The 22668-nt window shown below is 41.7% G+C and overlaps 2 protein-coding genes and 1 non-coding gene across 3 annotated transcripts; 1 reads left to right on the forward strand and 2 right to left on the reverse strand.

Annotated features, from left to right (window-relative positions):
• Window positions 1-580: 580 nt before the first annotated feature.
• lpcat3 (lysophosphatidylcholine acyltransferase 3) lies at window positions 581-15130 on the reverse strand. Its single transcript, XM_053432918.1, has 13 exons — window positions 14993-15130; window positions 11532-11639; window positions 9565-9671; window positions 8964-9057; window positions 8661-8698; window positions 6378-6556; window positions 6100-6208; window positions 5896-5982; window positions 5403-5566; window positions 3408-3555; window positions 3038-3193; window positions 1816-1959; window positions 581-1737 (listed from the first exon to the last, which is right to left on the reverse strand). Exons 1-12 carry the CDS (start codon window positions 15075-15077, stop codon window positions 1840-1842), a joined length of 1395 nt encoding a protein of 464 aa, XP_053288893.1. The 5' UTR covers window positions 15078-15130; the 3' UTR covers window positions 581-1737; window positions 1816-1839.
• Window positions 15131-16678: 1548 nt separating this feature from the next.
• Window positions 16679-16734, reverse strand: LOC128450207 (U7 small nuclear RNA). Its single transcript, XR_008339972.1, has one exon. It is a non-coding gene; the product is annotated as a U7 small nuclear RNA (small nuclear RNA).
• A 1485-nt stretch (window positions 16735-18219) lies between these two features.
• On the forward strand, window positions 18220-22431 carry tpi1b (triosephosphate isomerase 1b). The gene is made up of 7 exons (XM_053433156.1): window positions 18220-18534; window positions 20501-20624; window positions 20829-20913; window positions 21052-21184; window positions 21343-21428; window positions 21526-21613; window positions 21700-22431. Exons 1-7 carry the CDS (start codon window positions 18426-18428, stop codon window positions 21816-21818), a joined length of 744 nt encoding a protein of 247 aa, XP_053289131.1. The 5' UTR covers window positions 18220-18425; the 3' UTR covers window positions 21819-22431.
• Window positions 22432-22668: the final 237 nt, after the last annotated feature.

Raw genomic sequence — 22668 nt, forward strand, 5'->3', positions numbered from 1 at the left:
GAAAAAGTGAGGACCATCCAAAATGTCCTAGTTCCATCAGGTCTATGCTCAAAATGGTCCTCACAGCGATGTACACTAAGTACAAGTTCATACACACAATAGCTATCCCTACACATGCACACACATGCACGTATGCACACACCAACCAGAGTCCTTGCTTGAAATGCAGCATTTTAATGAAGTTATAAAAGCGTATTTGAAAAAAATCACTTCCCCCCCCCCTTTTATCAATTCCAAGTTTTCTTTTCCTGTGTACATTTGGTAGGAATAAGGCAAAGAAGTAGTCTCTTGAAATAGCAGTTCACATTAATTAATCATCACCATGTCATGTATAAATATTACTAAAATCTGGGCTGTAGCCACAGCGAGGTTCATCCTCCCTGTGTGTCAGCATCATAGAAGGGACGGCGGCGGCAGCAGGGCCGGATGCTCTCCAGCTCGCTTCCAGACAATCCAGCCCCCCCACCCCGATCCCAAACAAGACAGCATTCCCACAGAGGGATGGGATGCTTCTACTTCACTTGCTCTTTTTTTTGTTCATCCCGTTGTCAGAAGCAGAGGAACAGGTGAAACTGTGGAATTCAAATATAAATGTCGTTTTTATTTTCCCTCCCCCCCAATATTTTTTTTTTCTTTTTCTTTTTTCTTCCAGTTCAAAATGAGACAATTCCTCAACTCAAAACACAGCCTATGCCTCTCGCTTATAAAAACCAGGGTGAGGGTCTGAACTTTAAACTGTAGTGACTCCATGTTTGGGCAGTGAGTAAGTGTTTTTATGAAATGATTAACAACTGTGCATCTCAGAGCTGAGGGCCTGATTGAAATCGAGGCGGAGACACGAGAGGAGAGGCATAGTCGGAAGTGAGGGAGAGGAGGATGCATGGCAAGAAAAACAACCACAACATCACATGAGGAAAGGCAGGAGAACGATGCGGATCCAGTTCAGGAAATCTTATCGAAAGATAAAAAATGTTCTTTTTCATAAAAGCTGTTAAAACTCTATAAAATCAATTCTTTTTTTTTGTTTTCTTCTCATCACAAATCAAATTAAAACCCGGACATATGTACTGTAAAAACATTCATTATTACAAGGCCATTTTGAGTCGGTGTTAGTGTACAGTGTGTGTGAGATTTACAGTGCTTGTATAACCACTGGCAGCCATTTTCAAAAAATAACCCCCCTGATTATTGTTATTATCATCATCATCATCATCATCATCATCATGTGGCTTTTTCAGAAAAGCTGTATGCACGTTGTATTAGTCCGAGAGAGAGCGCCGCACACGCTGGTGCTGTGCTCAAACCTCCTGCCGAGGCTGAATGCTGCTGCTAAACGCAGGTGCAGGACGAGAGACAGGGAAATGAAACATAAAACACAGCGGAGTCAGTGAAGGACTCTGAACCCGTGACTGGTGAGTGCAATTCTGTGTCGACAGCATGTAAGTCTCTCGGGTTCTACAAGTCCCACATGTCTTAAAATGAACAACAAGAGAGAACAATAAACAAACAGGAAATCACCCCTGATTGGCTCACAATTACCCCACGTGGCACGATGGTAATTTCCTGTAAACATTTCTTTGAATGTTTATAAAAACACCCTTCCCATTTAAAACACAAAAATATATAGAAATTTATTTTTACATGGACATATATATTACTAAAGGCCTTAAAATATTTTCCGTTCTTCTCCTTGAAAAGTCACAGTTCCCTTCAGTGGATATTTAGCCTCAGACGGACCTGGAAGGAGAAACAGACGTGGTTTCACAGCTTGTCATGAGTCACAGCAGAACGGACTGAAGGCTTGCACTTGCTTACCATGCCAAGTCTTAGTACCAAGTTCTATTCCTGCTTCTTCTCGCTCCGTTCTTTCCTAGGCACCAGTGCCTTGCGGAGGTATGGCATGAGTAAATAGGCTACAAGGAAGAATACATGACCACAGAAATAGATGGACGAATACACCTGTAAAAACACAGAGAAGATCAAATTAATATCAATTACACAGTCAGATGAACTGTAATTTACATTCACTCTAAGTAAATGTGTGCGATTGCTACAATCTGCAGCTGCTGCTGAAGCTGCAAAATAAAGGCAGTAACAAGTCTACACACTAGTGTCAGCATAAATAACATCAGTGAACCAGATAAACAATTCTAACAGAGGCAGCTGGTAATGATCAATATTAATCGGTATAAAGACCTTGCACCTTTTATGAAAGCTGGAAATTGAGCAGTGGTGGCACATGTGTAGCCACTAGACTACAAGAACTACTTCACATTACATGGTTAAAAGGGATGTTTTCCTGAAAGATGAAGCTCATTGGCAGCAGGAGTGATATTTTCAGCTTGACCTTGAGTAGCTGAGCGTGACGGTAGCATGTTACCACCCTCCAAACACAAAGGAAGACAGAGCCGGCTTGAGGAACGGGAATCTGAGCCAGTCAGTCACCACTTTCTAATCTATAGGAGCTTTATGGTTGCTTATCTTTCAATTAAGTTTGAAAGACCTAAACTTGATGCCAGTTATGTGCATACTCAGTTAATTACGTACACTCAGGAACTGTTTAGAATTTTCTTCTGGTCTCAAGAAAGCACTGCTCCACACTGTGGGTGGTCACATGACACACTGAGGAAAGCTCTACAAAGATATAAAACCCTTGACTTTAGTGGGAAATAGCTAAAACTAAACACACACAGTCACATTTTAATGAAGTCTGTAGCATGTCAAACAGATTAGTAAGCTTTGAAAGTCAAGTGGGATCCTAAGAAATCATTCATTTGTAAAATCATTAAAATATTGAATCAATCAAAAGATGTTATCAATAAAAGGCATAGAAGAAATTAGAAGTTATAACATTCCCTGCTGAAAATGAAATGTGAATACTGAGTTAGTGATGGAAAAGTCATCAGGCAGTTCGGGTAGATGTGTTTTTGGCGTAGCTTTGACGAGCGGGGCAATTTTCCAGGATTACCAACCCCAGCTTTAATGATACAAATGACTGTATTTTTCCTGTGACTTTACTTATTGAGGTGTGAGTTACCTTTAGCCATTTGTCATAGGTGAAGAGGCAGAATGGCACTAGGGGGTAGCCCATGAAGAGCCAGTGTAAAAACTGCTGGACTACATAGATTAGAGGGTAGAGCGCGCTGTTGGCCAGCTTCGTCAGCAGGGGACTGTCCCTCACCAGAGCCAGGGCCTGTCACACACACACACACACATAATAATAATCATATGAAAGCAAGAAAATGATGCCAAATTGTGACTGCAGTCAATATTTAATTAGTTCATTCAACAGTAATGTACATTTGATCCATATTGTTATGATGTTTAATAACAAGAGAGTGTCTCTTGTGAAATCATAAATATCCTGCTGAGATAAATACCAATAAATAAAATGATCCTCTCCGTACCTGTCTCTCTACAGTGATGATGAAGAATTCCATGGAGAAGCACAAGATGTATCCGGAGTGAAGGCCGTGCCAAATCGTCAGAAACACCAGTGTGGCCACATGAGACAGGGTCTTATTTCCAAGGAACTTTAACCGCTTGAAGACATGTCTTAAAAAAAAGAGAAAGAGGAATCAAATTAAGATATTTGGAACATTTCCTTCAATTAAATATCTGGACATTGGGTGAAAACGCTCAATGAATCGACTACCACTGTCACAACAAGCACTCACTTACCTGAATGTTGTTGTTGCATAGCAACTGAGGGTCTATTAAAACAGCTCAACTTGACATGTCTACCAAGGTGCTCATTAATTCAACAGTGGCCCAGGCTACAGGAGGCACAGGGGGTTTTCACCAGCGTTTCAGTTTTTATAAAAACATCTAAACAAGCTCCATGTACGATCACTTTGCATCTCTGCACCGTCAGAATGTGAAGGTTACATCAGGATTTGTCTTTTTAACTTTGTGAAACCAAATCTTGGACAGGGCACTCTCTCTTAAAACAAGGCCAGTGTCTTGGAATGTTTACACAACAAGTACCGAGGGATATACAGATACTTATGTGGCAATACAAATATTCTCATGTACTCTGGTTCCTCTCATTACCCAGACGGTCCTCACCCCGGGGACCATAACAGGGTGAGAGGTTGTGCCAGGATCATTTCAGGAATGTGTTCATTAGCACATCAATTTGAACCAAGATTATTTTCATCATCATTATTCATAGATTGTTTTTTTTACTGGCACAGTGGAGTTTGAGTGGGCTGAGATTGTCCTGTTGCTTACTGAGAAAATCACTATAGAATTCAGATTCCTGTTAATCCCTAAGTAACTCAGAAAGTATCTGAGGTCTTAAGAGAACTAATGAGGTAGGGTCAAGGGTAAATGAAGGAATATGTTAGTGAGCCGCGATCTGCCCTCTTCCTTTAAGGTCACCACTGCTTTGTGCTCTCGTCACTGGTAAACGCACAACCACAAGAAAAGCACGCCTGCGTAAGTTTCCTCTATAAATGGTTTCACGCTCCTCGACTAATTGAGTTAATGGTGAACACTGGTTGTCTGTCCCTTTGTGTTTTCTGGTTCACTTACTTGCTTCCATCACCATTTGCTGATTGATGGTAGATTTAGCCGACATGCCAATGCTGTTGCTTAGTCTGGCAAGCAATCACAGAAACTGAGTCATGTCCCCGCCTGAACATCTAATAGATTAAGTAAATATAACTTAGAGTTAGAAAGTAGGGAGGATTTAATTCTTGTCTATTATTCACACTACTTCTGACAGGCTTTGCGTTTACGACTAAAATAGCATTACCTGAACCTGTTTATTACTAAACTGCTTAAATGTCTGCCAAGAGAACAGTAAATCAGAAGTGGCACACATGTGACTATATATAGACTTTTCATTGTAGGTCAAACATGGAGAAGGTTTTAGTATCCGCCTCAGGACAGAAAGCTCTCCAGTGACCAGCATACTGTTTAATATCGTCCTTAACTAAAGTCGAATATCCTGTTGTAGTTACCTGTTGAGATTCTACATCTTAGCTACTTTTATTTCCATTTTAAAACCAATTCCCACCCTGTCATCCTCTGTGTCTCATGCAGTTCTGCAGAGTAGAAGGTAAAAGTGAGCTTAAGTAGCTAGTGCATTCAAAAGAAATGGACCATGTAATAAACTGTGTGTTAAATAAATTGCTTTGCTCACTGCGGTAACCATAAAACTCTGCCACATATGCAGAGAATTTCATGCATGAAGCTGCTGCTGGAGAACTGTCAGAGTCCGTAAGCGCCTGAAAGCTGCAAAACTTTTACACCCCTCCCAGGATGTTCGCATCCCGTCGCTGTGATGATTGAACTGTTCTGTCTTCTCCCTCATTGTTCCCATCCAGGTAAATAGTTCACTTAAACATCAACGCTTTGGATAAGAGAACCTCAGGTGTTTCCGGCTCCACACTGACCTGGCAGCCCACGCATTCGTGTTGATGTTGAAGGAGGAGATGGTTCCTCCGAAAAGCGGCGTGGTTTCAAAGATCCACACCTTCATGTTGGCACAGGCGTCCCACCGGTGCTCGCCCTCCACGACGCCATTGTAGCCGAGGCCAGAGAGGATACATATACCCTCCTGAAACATACAAATGATATACTTTCATCATTAGCTCGAGTCCTATCGCACGACGAAGCAGATAAACTGTGACTGTACATGTTGCGGATATGGGTGTGCCACAAAAAAATTTACTCATCAGCACATATCAGGGGGTGTAAAGATATGTAAAGGGTGGTAGTTTTAGTGTTATTGCTGCATTTACACTATATACATCGATATAAATGCAGTTTCATAAAAATAAGGCTAATTTTAGGCACCGAATCAATAGCTTTTAGCCGCTTGCCATCAAGACACAACCTTTTCAAACACATTTCATGCACACGTTTGCATTTTATGAGACGACTTACCGCTATGACCCAGCAACTGACGTATTTGTACAAGATGACTTTAGCCCAAATCAGAAGAAACACGCAGCGATACCAGAACGGCTGAGCCTGTGGACAAGACATCGTTTTACATTTTAGACAAAGAGGAAAAAAGATAAGCTGATGCCTTGACTGGTCGTGCATTGAAAGATGTCCGACCACTAAGTGATTATTTGTCTTTCTCACCTCATATTCGTCTGTTAGAAAGTAGCTCTCTGCGTAATAGGGACTAAATATGGTATATATCACCAAGCAGACGAAACCCAGACCAAACCTCTTCATAGCCGGAATAACGCTGTAAGATAAAGGAAGAGATGGATGAGGTTGGGAGTAGAGAAGGTAATAATGGTGAGGTTAACTGCAAGGCTGTGACACTGTGCCTGAATTTTTTCACAGAGACGTAATAAAGATATGTTTTCAGCTCATTTTTCTTTACATCACTCGTAATCCTCCGGCTCTTGTACCTGTTTGGGGGCTTTCCGGGGCAGTCGGTGAGCTCCCCCGCCACCAGCCTCTGGTAGCTCCGCAGCGTGAACTGGGGCCCCACCAGGAAGCCTCCATAGAAGTAGGAAAAGCCGCACACCTCAAGCAGCGAGGGCACAGACGGCAGGGCTGATTTCTTCTGCTCTTCACTCAGCTGGGACTGGGATTTAGGGAAGTGAAAGGAGAAAGACAATGAAACAAAAAGAAGATCAGACGAAGAGGAAGAGGAGGGATGGCGAGGTGGGATGACAGTCGGGAGGGAACAGACACTGGAGAAGGGAAGACATTTTAAGAGCACTCTGACGGGCTCAATGTGGATCTAGTTACAAAACGTTTGACCACTATGTACAGTTGGCTGCAAACTAAACATGACTGAACTAAATACTCATTAGCTGGTATGTCAATGCAGGCTATAACCTGTGTACTGACGAGTGACCCATGGCCTTCATTACCTCCGCCAAGGACATTATGTTTTCATTTGTGTTTGTTTGTTTTTCTGTTATTTAGCAGGATTACACAAAAACTCCTGGACAGATTACCAGGAAACTTGGTGGAAGGATCCGGTATGGGTCAGAGAAGAACCCATTAGATTTTGGTGCAGATCCAGATCAGGGAGCAGATCCAGGAATTGTAGGGCGCTTTTCAACATTTCCATTGATTTCTCAAAAAGTAATTCATGGATCTTGATTAAAAAAAACAATGAAGCATGTTAAGGGGACAGATTTTACGAATATGTGCAATTTGGTGCAGATCCAAATAAATCTAGTGGATTTAGATGTGGTTTGAAAAGGGTGCCTGCTGTTTTCAGGCACTGAACGGTAACAAAGGGGCGAGAAATCTGTAACTACCACCATAGCTGAGAGCTGCAATGTGGCCTGAGCTATGAGGGTGGTTTTCATTTAAGGGGAATGTTCGGCCTTGGTGTAGGTTTGTGCCAAGAATGAAAGGAGAATGAAAAAACACAGAATAATACTGATTAAAATACGAACGAAAGAAAGCAACAGAAGTGGAATTTAACAGCTGCCACAGATGTGTTGAAACATATAAAGAAACCGAACTACAGCTGGAGACCAAAGCAAACTGGGTGAAAGAAGAGCACATCATTGAAAGACCTTAACAGAGATGATACAAAGTTCATAATGGGATGAGGTAGTGATGCTATTCTGTTTACACTGACCTAGCTATCTATATGACACCTTCGGTCGATTTCTACCGCTGTGGGTTGTGTTACAAATGAACAAGCCAGCCTGTGTGGTATCTGGTGACAGTTTATCTGTTTTATTTCTATTAAAATGTACTGTATCACGATGTTGTGATACATAATTGTACATATTGTGAGAGATGATTTTATCCTTGCCACCCATTATGTTATACCTTCGCTAGCATGTCCCTGTCCTTTGTTTTGTCCCATTTTTCTTCCCTGCTGTACTAAATCATGTCGACTTCTCCTCTCTCGGGCTTTTAGCAGACAAACACAAAGAGCCTGAACGGACTGTGAAAAAAGAGAAGATCACTGCAGCTCCTCTCTCGCAGAAAACCCTTTTGTTCGGCTGCTGCTATATCAATGCTGCTTTGGAGTCCATAGTGGTCCGGCTTTCAGTTAGCTGTGATGTGCGTAGATGTCCAGTTCTTCTTTTGAGCTTCACTGCTGTATTCATGTACTCTCTCCTGAGCTGTGAGTCACTTTTGTTTCCTTTACGACCAAGCATTTGCTTGTTTGAGTGACCTTGTGGTGACATATACACAATGGTTTGTGTTTGAGTCGTAGCCAACAAAAAGCTGCTTTATGGTAAATGCTTCGCTTTGTATTCTAGGGTGAGTGAACTTAATATTGTTGAGTTATGAACTAGTTATCGCACAAAAACAAAGAATCTGTACCACTGTACCCTTCATTTTTGGAAATTGTAACAAGTAATTTCTTCTATTCTGATAATTTATAGTCTGTACAATTTTGTTTAGAAAATAAAATTTTGTGGGGAAATAATTGGTTCATTCATGAATAGCGATAACAATGTTTTGGCACAGCCCTGCATCCTTGTTTGTATTTAGTCACTGACTGCAGCTCATAGGGATCATAAATTGATTGAATATTCTTTCTATCAAAACCCATCTTCCCATTTTTAACATATACGACAGGATTAAAAAAAGAGCCCAGAAATAACAAACAGAGATTAAATGTGAGTAAAACTCAAACCCAGACAGACAACATGGATAAATTCACCAACATTAGAGCAAGCAAAAGCAAGAAAGATCAACCAACTCACTGGTTCCTTTCCGCCGTCATAGTAATCAAATGACAACCCTGTAATCAGAAAATGCAAGGGGTGTCAGAAACTATGTTAGGGTGACTAATGCTGCCATGATCATTTCAATAAACACTAACAGCATGCAGATGTCCTGTCCGCAGTTTATCAATGTGTTAATCATTCACTGGAGAACAGGGGGAGGTGACAACAAAAACAATAGAATGCTGCAAAAAATCCAATACAATGAGAAAATACCTACTTTTAAGAAAACAATTGGTTTTGACAAGCAGAGCAGTGCAAGGAGAACACGAGTCAACTCACCGACGAGCTTCAGCATGAGGACACAATGAGGCATAGTCCACTTGATGTCATACTCCTCTGTTGCTGTGTAGTAATAACCTGCAAGCAGGTAGACCTGCAGGAGGAGGAGGAGAAGGGGAAAACCAAAAACAACCAAAAACATCCGGATGGAAAAGATCAGCCTCATTAAATATAAGTAGAAATGTATCACTGCTAAAAGTAACAGAAAAGAATGAAAACAGAAAATCATCATGATAATTCCCAGGAAGTGTGAAGAGCTTTTTTAAGGAAATCTAGAGCATGCACATTTATGTTTACCATGTTTTTCTGTTTTTAAGTGTGTGGGTACAAAAAAGCAAGCAGGGCAATTTCTGCAGGAAGCATGTGACTTCTACTTGTGACTGGCCATTTTAAATACACGGGTCAAACATTGTTTAGGCATTAACAATGAAATCAAAGAAGCCTACAGACACAGAAATAAGACTGTGCAGACGATCTGGTTTGTAGTACCTGAGCCACTGCGGCAAAAGTCTAGCAGTGCACAATCACGGAGCTATTGCTACAGAGTAAGCCTGTGTGCATGGAGATGGAGAGAGAAAGAAGAGACACCAGGACACCTCACCATTTGAAAGGTAAAGCTGCTCAGGACAGCTGTTACTGTTCTTCCCATAAGCCTCAGCATCAGGAATTGGACAAGGATGCATACTGCGGAGTGATAGATCTGAGCGCCTGGGAAAGAGATGGACAGAGAAGGGGGTAAGGGACTGGGAAAGATGGGGAGTGCAGTCAAGTGTGACCTGTGGGACTGAAAAGGACAACAGCCCTTTTCCTCCTCCTTAACAGTTCAGTATTGGCAGACACGGGGACACGACGGCAAAAGCAGAGACATGATAAACATCCGACTTGAACTGAGCTTTCAAAAGACGGCCGGAGCAAACAGAATTCCACAAGGAGAAAGATAAAGCAACAGACCTGCTGTAAAATCCAAGTGCAGCCACAACATAATAAAGAAAGGAGAAAGAAATCAATGTTAGCAGTTTGCGTTCAGTCCAGCCCGCCACCATGACGAAGCGCCATCCACTCATCCTCTCATCCTCTCATCCTCTCATCCTTCCCACTGCTGCCGCGGTGGCAAATAAACGATTCATTGTTACATGAGGAGACAGAAAGTGAAAAAGAAACTATTTTGATAATCAATATCATGTTATAAGAAAAATCACCCAAAACTCAATGGTTGTTCTTTGTTGGCTTCATATCTTTCTGTGACAGCAAATTGAATTAGGACTGATAACTAATAGTAACTAGTTTTATCATGTATTAACTTAGAAAATTAATTGACAGATTAATTGATTTATCGTTTTTCTATGAAATAACTGATAATAAAAAAGACTTGGAATATATCAAAGCCCAAGGAAGTCTATAAAGAATTCCATTTTTATAAAAAAAAAAAATCTAAACGGATGTTGAGTTTACTATCAGAGACGGGAAATAACAGCGTCATACTAACATTGAATGAGTTGGAACAGGAAAAAAGTTCTGTTATTTGTTATCAATTAAAATCTCCTGTAGTCAAACCTGTCTGCCCGCCTGCTGAAGAGCAACACATCTACTTCCTCTTCCACCAAGAAATGTCCCAACAACAGTTGATGATTCATCCACATGCAAATTATAAATCTTGATCTCCAACAACACATCCCTGAGCCACCGTGTTTCTAACTAAAATGAGTGAATGTGCTTTCAGTTAAAGCAGACACATGCAATTATATATTAGTTCTTTAACGAGGCTGAAGAGTTAATACATTTGAAGAAATGCTAACAGGGTAAATATGTGAGCAGAGTCAACACTTAATTTTCTTTCACAAAGTTACTCTGGATCAGTTTGACAGCAGCCGAACATATTCTGAGAGCACCAGGGGTATGGCAGGCGTATTTGACAGTTATAGATATGATATATATTTCATCTCTTAAGTCTTACGTTTTTCTTTAATCAAACTTACTGACACAGTAAATATGTTAGAAAGCATTCCACCTAGTGAAGAGCATGAAATTGTTTTTTTTAGGATTCAAAACTAAAGGTTAAGGCCTTGGATTGACTCAGAAAGGCCAAGAATTGTGACTAGGATTTTATCTCACCTCTCGTGGGTGAAACCACTGGGCTTGGATTTAATTGCTTCAGAGTTTGTAGCTGCTGCTGACACACAATGTAAGCAGTGTGTGACCTTTACATTTTAAGGTGCCCTATGGTTGTTCTGAGCACTATAGCACTAAGGAGAAGCTTTTTTTCAGCTGATGTAGTTCAGCACATACATCAGAAAAACAGCAATGCACCATTAGTGGCTGGGGAGCAGGAGACCACTGAAAGACTTGTATTTGATGCATTTGATGACCTGCATTTAAAAGTATCACCTCTTTAGAAGAGACCCCCCTGGCAGCTTTAAAGAAGCCCAGACACATATATCTTAACCCAACTATTTGGATGTGGTAGAGTGTATGAAAACAACTATAAATAATGGTGTAATTGTTTTTGGGGTGAACAATACGTGTGCAGACTTTACCCCAGCACAACACAAATCATCTCCTTTATCTCACCGAAGTTGAAAGCTGCTAGAGCCAGTCCAGAGAGCGTGTTGAATAAATGAATAACTGTGGAAGACTGGTAGAACAAGAACCGCCGGTAGACCAGGGCACAGGGATACCCTGCAGGAGAAACAAACAGGGGGGGGGGGGGGGAGAGAAACACGCCGTTACAGTATGTGCATTCAGATCAGCGACTGAGCTTCTGTTGACACCTCAGAGTATTAATGACTCTGACCTTGTGGTAAAAACACATGGCGGACACACATTCCGACACATTAGGCCCCATGGTGCGCATGTGTGGTGTGTGTTGGTGCAAGCCTGGCCTCTCAAGGAGGAACATAATGTCTGTGCAACGACAGGAAGAAAAAGAGGATCATTTTGTTCAGTTTGACTCTCATATTAACCAGTGAGCCAGTAAAGAGACTGAAGGGCCAGTCAAAACAGTTTTTAACAGTCCACAAACAATCGGTTGTTTTGTAATCAGTGCATTATGGCCTGCCTGCTTTTTTTCTAGCGTGCAGTGTGTAGCTACACAACTTTTGTTTGTCACAACCACTTACATTCTCCATCTCAAGGTTTCATACAGCCATCGTGCCTCTCTCACAGAACCGGCCATTGGCATTAACACTGCTGGGGTGGTGGGCCACATGTCCAGTGAGACTTGTGACTTGATTCTGTTTTAGCTCCTCACCTGCTTCTCATGTATCTCAATGTTTTATTGTGTAGCACCACCCTCTTATGAGATCAGCAATAAATCGCAAAGGTGCAACTTATTTTTAATGTTACATTTTTTGTTCAAACTTTTAAGTAGAACAAGATAGATTTCTTGCTATATTTTGGCTAGCTCATGAGTAAGATTTCAAGTATAATATAGAATTTTTTAAGGAAAGCTTTATGGGTTTGCCTATGCTACTAAAGTTTATTGCTACATACATTTTGTGTTTTTATTTATTAATTTTGATAAATATGAAATGTTAAAATCCACCAATGGTTTAATGGTTAAATCGTACTTTGTGCATAATATTTATGCATAATGGAGATATGTTTTAAAATGCATTTGTTGTGTGGTAAATTAATATGCCTGAATCAAAATAATGATAATCTAAAGTAAAATCTTTGCAAGGATGTAATTCAAATATTTGACAACATCCTTCGCTGCACCAAGGCCATCTGTATGATCAGCTACACCCTCCTCCAATGTCTGCATGTATCTTCGCCTTTTGCAGCTGTGGAAAAAATATCGTTCAGGGCCACCAAATTCATGGGGCAGCCCCTGCTCACTCAGTGTCTCACCCATCCTACTCCACCCCCCCCCCCCCCCCTTTAGATCTACGCTGATCTCATCATGGCGTCTCTAGGGCTGCCTCTGGTGCAGGCTCTTCTCTCAGGTGAGTTCCACCGTTGGGATACTCGCAAAGAGGAGGCAGAGCTTGTTGATTAGTATTCGTAGTAAACACCTGAAACAAAAAGTCATCCTTCAAAATGCTTCATTATGAAAAAGTTTGTCAGAACTGTGACGCAAGAGTTAATAGCTGTGATTATTCCCGGTGAGTGTGTGAATGTGATAATAAAATGACGGAGGAGAAAGACAGTCCAACATTTGAATCAGCTGTTTCTGACTGAATGAGAAAGACCTTTCAACTTTGTACTTCCACTAACAGACAAGGCACTAAAGGTTAGTGGATATCAGGGTTTGCATCTTCTCAGGAACCACAGCAACTTAGACGTGGCTTAATATGTTGTAAAGTAACACACAGTTCCCTGTCTGCTCCTGTTGGTTAAAGAGATAATGAATTGATCTTAATAAGAAGAATTGTAGCTGTAATAAAAGAGTTTCAGTTTATTACTCCGAGCCAGAGATCTCCATTGTTGTCCAAATACTCAGGACCAATCACATTATTGAAAGTTGCTTTATCAGGTTGGTCAAGGGACACTGGAGTTTGTTTTGAGTCAACCCCACATACACTGTCCTCCTGCTGCCACAAATATTCTAAAATTAAATATAAAATTACACACGTTAAACAGATGTTTTTTTTAAATGCTCCATTGAGGATTGTATGACATAATTCCTTTAATAGGAACTCTGGGTTGTGTGGATCTTCTCATCCTTTCAAAAGAGTTTTAAGGTCAAAATTATTGGGGTAAAGATTAATGACATGACACTTTTGTACAATAAAAAGTTTTCAAAACAAATAAAGCTGCTCAGACAAAGTATCTGAGTCACTGGAATGTAGAAACTTGCAGGCTTCTTGTGAAACTGCTCTGTGGCTGATATGGCCCAATTATTTTATTTTTTTTGAAAATACAAATGTGGCCAGGTCCCACCCAGTACGTTTCCATGTAACTGCTCTTGCAAAGCAGCTGGCTAACCAAATCCAGCCTTTGAAAATCTGCGTATAGCAGAAGAAACGAGGGCGCAAGCAGTTCAGTCAGCCTCGGCTGTAGACAGTTACTATACGATTGCAATAATACGCAAAAGCACATCTACAGTGGGACAAAGAGCGTGCACCAGGCTGACTGGAGCACTGAAGGCTGTGACACGAGCCAAAGTCTGATCTGAATGGCCTTGTTCAATCCATTGTGTTGTGCTGTGTGGGTCTACACAGAGAGAAAAATAGACATGACCATGTGTCAGAGCAAAGTTCAGAGAGGACAGAGTGGAGGACACCCTCCCCCCCCACATCCACATCCACACACTCAACCCTGAAGTTCCCACCCTGGAGTGGGGCAACGTGCTGCAGATTGATGTGGTGAAGCAGCAGAATCTTCAAATAAAAACAAAGCTCTGTTAGGAAAGACCCCAGGGAACTATAATATCTCCCCGCCCTCAATGAATGGAGGGGAGACATAGTTTGACAGCATGAGCTCATTCTGCAACATGTCAGAGCTTTGTACTCAGCCAACAACAGGAGGACTATTAACCAGCACTACTCTCATGTTGTTTAGCTAATCCTGCAGCTACACTGCCCCTGTCATCACACTGGTAGCACTTTGCTAACACACATTTGTATCATACTAGCTAACTTGGTTGACTAGTTAGTTAGCTGGTCCAATAAGTGGGAAGATGTTGAAAAACACGGCAGACACGTTCTGTGTGTATCTGACAGCAGCACCTCGCTGAGAACTAGCCGAGCAGCAGCAGCTTCACACCGGCTCAGCAGCCTCACTTCAGCCGCTGCTGGAGCTTCTCACACCAGAGAACTTCACCGATGAGGCTGTGAGGCGAATGTTCCACCGCGGTTTGGAAATCGATCAGTAGCTTTCCTGCAACACAAGTCTGCTACTGTTCAAAACAGCAGGAGCAACACAGCAGCGTTTCAGCCTGATGCTACATCTCTCACTCGGTACCTGACTGAGCGTCATGTTAGCGGTGACAGTTGCGCTCGGCAGCGGGAGCTGTGGCACCGGTGACCCGGCCCGGAGTCCCCTCGACTGCCCAACATCATACCCGACCCCGGGGAGGAGACACTTACCGATTAAAATAGATAAAATGAGTCGAACCGCGGGTTCCGGGGAACCTAGGGAGTCCGCCAGCTTCTCCATCAAGGGAGCCGCCATCTTTCTTGTGGGCGGAAACGTCTCCTCGCGACGGTTTAGTGAACTCTACTGACTCACGGGGACGCACACGCATGCACGCAAGCGCACGCTCCCCCTTCTCTCTCTCTCTCTCGCTCTCTCTCTCACACACGCTCACACGTATCCTTGTTTGCATTTACTTCCCTTTATTCTGTACAGCCTCACCATAAGCTCATCTTTACCTTTAACCATAACCTTGACAGTAAACATAGCCTTAACCTTAACCAACTTATGAATAACTTCAACCAGCTCAGAAAAGATGTTTTGTTTTATTTAAACCAGGTTTAGATCACTTGAATTGTATCGATCTGACAGTGTTTATAATGAAAAAGCTTTAAAAAAAAGGCAACAAAAACGAGCACACAAACACATACTGTGGTTAAAACCCCGGAAAAATGAAACGGTCATTTATTATTATATGTGATTTTATTTGTATGTTTTTAAGAGTTTCCCTGCCTGTGGCTCATATAGGCTGACACGTATCTGCAGCAACGCATCCAGAACTATGACGTAGAGTTGCAGACACCGTGAAGTTCAACCATCAACCCTTCACTGTCTGGAAGCAGACCCACACACCTGACCGTGTAGGGGGAGTTTGCCCCCGTATGGTGACATGCAGGTATAGCACTTCGTTTCTGACCCTTTCCATAATAAACTTTTATGTTGTTAAATCTTAATAAATTTGACCAACATAATAGTAAATTGTGTGCATGACATGCAGTCGATTGTGTACATGTCAAAACAAGTCTAGTATAAATAACCTGCTTTAAAAAACAAATCTAAAGCAAAAACTGCATTTTAATACAAACAGAAATGATGCAGGCCACCGTTGTGACAAAATACACGTTTATTCAAGTAGCATCCTAAATTCTCCCCAAATTTATACAAAAGAATCAAAAATCAATGTAACTACCTTTCTAACTTTACCTTTATTTGACGTTCCTATTCATTCCCTCAACTCATCAGTCTGTTGTGTTCCTGTCTACCCCTTTATATTCTTAACGTTTAACATATAAACATATTCAAATATAATATTTGTACTCACATAAAAAATTAGTCAAAAAAGTGTTTATAATGAAAAATCATTTTAGCTTACAGAAACAGGGCGTCAATGTATTATTTAAAAATATGTGACACTGTTTATTTACTTTATTCCCTTGCACTTGTGTTAATATTCCTTGGACTGTGACTTCACATCTCTTCCACATTTCAAATGAACAAAATGTACTTTTCACACCACTGCATTTATTTGTAAACTATAGTTGAGTCTTACCTTGTTGCAAGATGTGATATTACACATAAACCGTCATATGATTATGAAACAGTTGTGTGGAATCATTGTGTAGGACTAATAATAAAGGACTACATAGTCTTGTATGAATCTACAGCAGTTACCTCATCTTCAAAAGCACTAATAATATATTTAATGCTAATTCAGGGAAGGTCTTACCAAATCTTAACATATATATTTATGTTTTGAGAGTAAGTTTTAGATAGTTGAGCCCAGTCTATTATCTAAGTTCATCTATTTGTTGTGAACTGACTTCGACCTGATTAGATACACTTGACTTTAGACATGTACAATGGGCTTCTCTTTAAGAGAAACCTTCTAGAAAAATAGCAAAAGAGCAAATTATCCTGCAGGTCTGCCGTCAGCCGTGCAGCACAGTACTGTCACCACCTGCATTTCTGTTCCGGTGCCACAATGTCTTAATGTGGAATTAAGGAAGGCAAAAGGGAATAACAAAAGATAACAAAACAGCAATGTTAATATATGAAGAACTTGAGTCTACATCTTTACAACTTTATCACGTTAAAACAAACTTTTGTCTTTCCCAGTGCATGCAGGGTATGCAAAGCGAGACTGAATATCATCCAATCAAAGCGCTCCTTACTCATCCAGACAGCAAAAAGAGAGGCCGGGCTTCTGCCGTCTCAGCCAATCAAACTCAGCCTCAGACACAGGTCGCTATCATACTGGGTGAAGTCAACCTTTACCGATAAATGGGTTAAAATTGTTCTCATTCTTGTTGTCGCCAGTGCAATTTAAGAAATGAACGTTAGGCAACATTTTCTTATTCAAACTGACCCCCTTTTCTTTTATTTTTAATTAAAGTGAATGCAATTGATTAAATTCAAGACCAATCAACGATGAATGGATTGCACAATATATCTGTTCTTTTGACCTTCACAGAGAAGGTTCTGTTTGTGTATGTGTCCCTGCCCATTTAGATCACTGGAAAAAAAAAAGTCATGGGCCAAGCAGTTAACAATAAAGTGACAAACAATAAAGAGTAATATATATTTTGTAAATCTATCGAATTGTTCAAAAGTAAACAGATATAGTGATATCTATAATAGTTTTTCACACCAACTAAACACAGTAATACCTATAAGCTATAGCCGGATTTGAATAGAACAAAGATTTTAGAGCAGTAGCAAGTTCTACAAGATGATTGAAAAGTATTCATGTCAAGGTTCTACATATAGTTAGTTGTTTATTTCCATAAAGATAAAGCTACTCCGACTGTATGATATTGTAGATAGGAACCAAACTGATAGAACCAAAGGATTCACTCGTGTTTAGGGGACTGATGTGTGTGAACTCTGGTGCAGCTCCAAACAATAATCTGGATCTAGTGAATTTAAATGTGGTTTCATTAGGGGTCTGTTGGGCCCTGGTGGCGATATGTGCTCTTCCAAAAGCCCTTTTACTTTAAATTTGAGACATTTTTATTTGATTTTGCTTATGTGACATGTTGTGGAAACCTTTCAAAATGACGCAACTTTGATCCCTTTTTGAATATTGCACCTTTAAAAAAAATGACGGTGTCTCTACTTTAATTGTATGTAGTATTTCTATTATCATTAGTATTTTTACTCTTACAATATTTTCCCCTTCCATGTGCTGTTGTGTAGATTGTGAATTTCTGATTCATCTTATCTTATCCTAACTAAATTGATCTTATCTTGACTCAACTCGACTCATTCTATCTTATCTCATCTAATCTTATCTCTAAAGAAAATATAAAATTCTGCCCGTTTACGTCCATGGTACACACCGGCCTCTGCAGTCATAAGTGTCTTTGAACGCAGCACGCCATTTCGCTCGCTCCCCTTCCTCAAATGGGGAGATGCGTTCACGGGCGTGCCGTCAAGAGCCAATCGAGCTGAATGAGAGGAGGGGTCAACTTCTCCGTGTTCATAAAAGCCCTCAGCTGCTCTCTCACGACCGCTTTTCTCGCCCTTTGTCGAATCGTCACCCAGTGAACCGTCGCTACCGTTTTCAATTCTCCTGCTTTGTCAAAGAAAAACACAACAACCGCAAACATGGGCAGGAAGTTCTTCGTCGGTGGAAACTGGAAGCTGAACGGCGACAAGAAGAGCCTGGGGGAGCTCATCGACACCATGAACGCGGCCAAGGTGGACGCCAATGTCGGTACGTTGATCCAGAACATATCCCATCGGCTGAACACTAAAACCTCCTGATTTATCAATATCACTATAAGCATGTGTTAGCTTCCTTTAGCCTCTTTCATTAGCCTGACATTCAAAAAGGCCAACGACACCGTCAGTGTCCACCTCCTCCATTTAACGCCGTTCAAGGCTACATCCATTGTGAAGTGACACTAGACCAGAGATGCGCAGGATTTCGTGAATACGGATGATGCGATTTTTCGCTAATGTCGGGCGGTGAAGCTGCGTTCTCGTCTGCACGTAGACCAGCCAGGATGCGTTCAAGTCTACACTCATCCATCTGCACGCTGCTGCTCCACGAAGCTAACGTGGGCCTGATGTGAGTGGTTTTTAATTCATGTTGTGGAGACAGTGTGCAGGAGATTTCAGATGTTAACACTTAGCAGCCACAGAGGTTTGAAACACAGGGTTTCATCTGCAGTCCTCTCCTCTTCCATTTATCCAACGCTACTTGAATGCAGCAGCCGACATTTACCCTGTTGCTGTCTGCTTCCTGCAGCCTGGACACACGCCCACACACACACACACATTCACGATCCTGCAGCTGATTTAACACACTTCTGTTTTTTTCCCCATTGCATGATACTGTGCACGCACACACACGCGCAGGGAGACGTTCAATGCGTCCGGGCCCGTTTCCTTTGTGATCAGACCAGTTGTGCTTCTCCTGCAAATTGGTGTTATGCAACTCCAGTGTTGTGCATATGGCCTCAACAGGCCCGAGCTGCACACAAGCAGACTATCTTTCTATTCGACCGATCCTTGGACCTTGCTCTGTTCATGTATCCAAGACCCCCCCACACCCCACCCAACTGTGTATGACTGACGCCAAATTAGGATTTCCCCCCCTGGGCTTTATGGTCAAAGTTCTCATGGAGGGTATTTAAACTCTGGTACTTGGCCTTCTGGACTCTGGATCATGACTTTTGCTTGACTTCTGTAGAATGCAGCCATGTCAGTGACCTTTAGAGGCTGAACTAGGACCTTTAATGCAGAGGGGTCCGAGCCCGGCCGACGGGGGAGATGACCTTTACCAAACCAATAATAACGAGGGGTGTTTAATATAGACTCCCCTAACCCCAAAGATATGGTTACATTGTGAATGTCAGTGTCTTAACTTTGCTTTTCTGTGCTTGACCCCTGCAAACTTGGCTGGTGTTGAGGGTGATAATATCATATTTGCACATGCAGTCTACCCACTACCCACTGTATTCACATACAGAGCAACATGAATCTATTTTAAAACCAACAGCAGGAGGTTCTTAATATTGGCCAGCTGACGTGGTAGAAGCAGTAGGGAAACATGTTTATTGACACATTTGGTTGCCTGTGGTGGGATTTTAGTGTTACTGATGGGAAGAAGCAGTTTGGGATCAATACCAGTTTCTTTTTTTCCTTGTTCATGTTTGGCTCTCAGCATTCGGTTCGATTAACAATTCTCCCTGTAAATATCACAAGAGAAAAGACTGAACTGAATTAGTCTCTTAAATCTACACAGTGTTTTAGCGCTGTGGGAGAGCTGCATATGCACATACATTTTGGCATCCTGCTAAAGTCTTTAAGCAAGGCCTGGAACCCCACCCACCTTTTGATATCATTCAGCAGCTGAACATGTTGTTTCACATTTATGGAAATTAGACAACCAAAATTAACGTTTTAGGAAAATACAAGAAATATAAGGGATTTAGTGTCATAGTTGGTTTGGGTGCGTTTCCCTTGTCTTAAAGTGAATGTTGCAGAGAAGTAAATGATTTGAAATGAAGAATGATTCTGTTCTGCCTTCACACATAGACAACTACTGGCTACTCTGAATTCTTCAGTATGTACAGTTAATATCTTCACATTTATATCATTGATGTGAAGGAAGCCGGTCAAATATGTCTTGTAAAATGTGACCGAAGCTTTTCTCTGTTCCTCTGGGTTAATAGACGTGGTCTGCGGCGCTCCATCCATCTACCTGGACTTCGCCAGGACCAAGCTGGATGCCAAGTTCTTCGTGGCAGCCCAGAACTGCTACAAGGTTTCCAAGGGTGCCTTCACTGGGGAGATCAGGTATGTCACGTATACCATAGAGGAAAATTAAAGATGGATGAATGAAAACAACTTATAAGTAGCTGAAAATGCTAAAAAGTCGCTCAACAGTCACTTGAAAAATCCACTGGTATATTCAATCATATCATGAAAATCGAAATCTTGTTTCCAGATGGAGTAGATTAGATTATTATGTGTTTATTGTACGATTATTATTTGTTTCAGCCCTGCGATGATCAAGGATTGTGGCGTGAAATGGGTGATCCTGGGACACTCCGAGAGGCGCCACGTGTTCGGAGAGAGTGACGAGGTAACACTGGATGATTTTAATATTGTACATTCACTTTGAATTATCTTTAAGAGACAGCAGGTGCTAACTTGTGAGAGTTGAATCCTTACATGAGTAGGTTTGATAAAAAGATTCCTCACTGCATCCTTTGTTCTGCAGCTCATTGGTCAGAAGACGGCCCACGCTCTGGAGAGTGGACTCTGTGTGATCGCCTGCATTGGAGAGAAGCTCGACGAACGCGAGGCCGGCATCACCGAGAAGGTCGTCTTTGCTCAGACCAAGGTCATCGCAGGTACACGAGTCCTGTCAACCCCGTCATAGAGTTGCATATGCACAGGAGATTCCCCTGAATGTTGCAACACACATTTCAGGGGAAGTTTGTACAAGCTGGAGCGCGTTTGAAATCCTAAAACTTACAAATTCAAGTCTTATCACACGTCTCTTCCACAGACAATGTAAAGGACTGGAGCAAGGTCGTGCTTGCTTATGAGCCTGTGTGGGCCATCGGCACCGGCAAGACAGCCTCCCCACAGCAGGTACATACTAGAATCCACTGAATATCTCCTCATTTCCGATTACGGCTCTTTGTCCTGAACCTATCATAAAGTGTCTGTTTCCTGTGTTACACCTCAGGCTCAGGAGGTTCATGACAAACTGAGGGGGTGGCTGAAGACCAATGTTTCTGAGGATGTAGCCAACTCTGTGAGGATCATCTATGGAGGTCAGTCAGAGGGACGAGAAGAAAGTAATCATGTTAACCTTTTTTGTATTTTCTGTCTTCTCACGAGGCTTTGCTCTTCTTCATAGGTTCTGTGACAGGTGCTACCTGCAAAGAACTCGCCTCCCAAAAGGACGTGGACGGTTTCCTCGTCGGCGGAGCCTCCCTCAAGCCCGAGTTCATCGAGATCATCAACGCCAAGGCATAAGAAACCTGGAAACTGCAGTGTCACCATGTCCAGATCAGAGGCCAGCTCCATTCAGATGATCCAGTTCCATCATCCCTCACGCTCAGCACTTAGTCATGTTCCCCTCTTTATTCAAAGTATTCTGTGTAACAGTGTCATTCCCCCCCTTTGTTTTTATCTGATTTGGGTAAATCTTGTCCTGGAGAAAAGGGACATGTTGACACATACACTGTATTGCACTGAAATGAGTTAAGACCACTGAGAATAGCCTGTGTGCGCTTACTAACTTCCACACCAAGTGCTCAAGCTGTAAAGAGTGTCACTTGCACCTTGAGGTGGATGAGCGTTCCACGCCTTTACTTGAAAAGTTTACCAACTTCTTTTGCGTAAACAGTGTCACAGCTCTTTTCAATCAGATTTATTGTTGTCTTAAAAATTAGTTGCGTCTCTTTTGTGTAATTATGATGTTCTTCTGTGGCTTTTACCTCCCTGTAGACACGCATGAACCGCTCTCTCATTGGCTGTTTCGCCAAGAGGGAGGTTTCCATTAAATGTAATCACATTGTGTCATGGCCGATGGGTTTGAGGGTCAGATGGTTGTAAGGAAGCGTTATAATAAATGGTTTAGAGACTGTTTTAGTGTGTTGGCTCTTGTTTTTCTTCTACTGTATCTTAGGACTTTCCCAAGAACCCTTTAATTATTCCTTACATTTAACAGAATATATGCTTGCACTTATAACAGTCAAATCACAACCTGCCCTTCAGGCTGCTCTGTTTTCGTACAGACACGATAAGTAATCCCGGTGGTACTCTCAGGAAGACCAAGAGAGTATCTCATTACAAGACAATGCCATGCAGAGAAACATTTCAC

The sequence above is a fragment of the Pleuronectes platessa genome, chromosome 10, assembly GCF_947347685.1.
Source record: "Pleuronectes platessa chromosome 10, fPlePla1.1, whole genome shotgun sequence".
NCBI lineage: Eukaryota > Metazoa > Chordata > Actinopteri > Pleuronectiformes > Pleuronectidae > Pleuronectes > Pleuronectes platessa.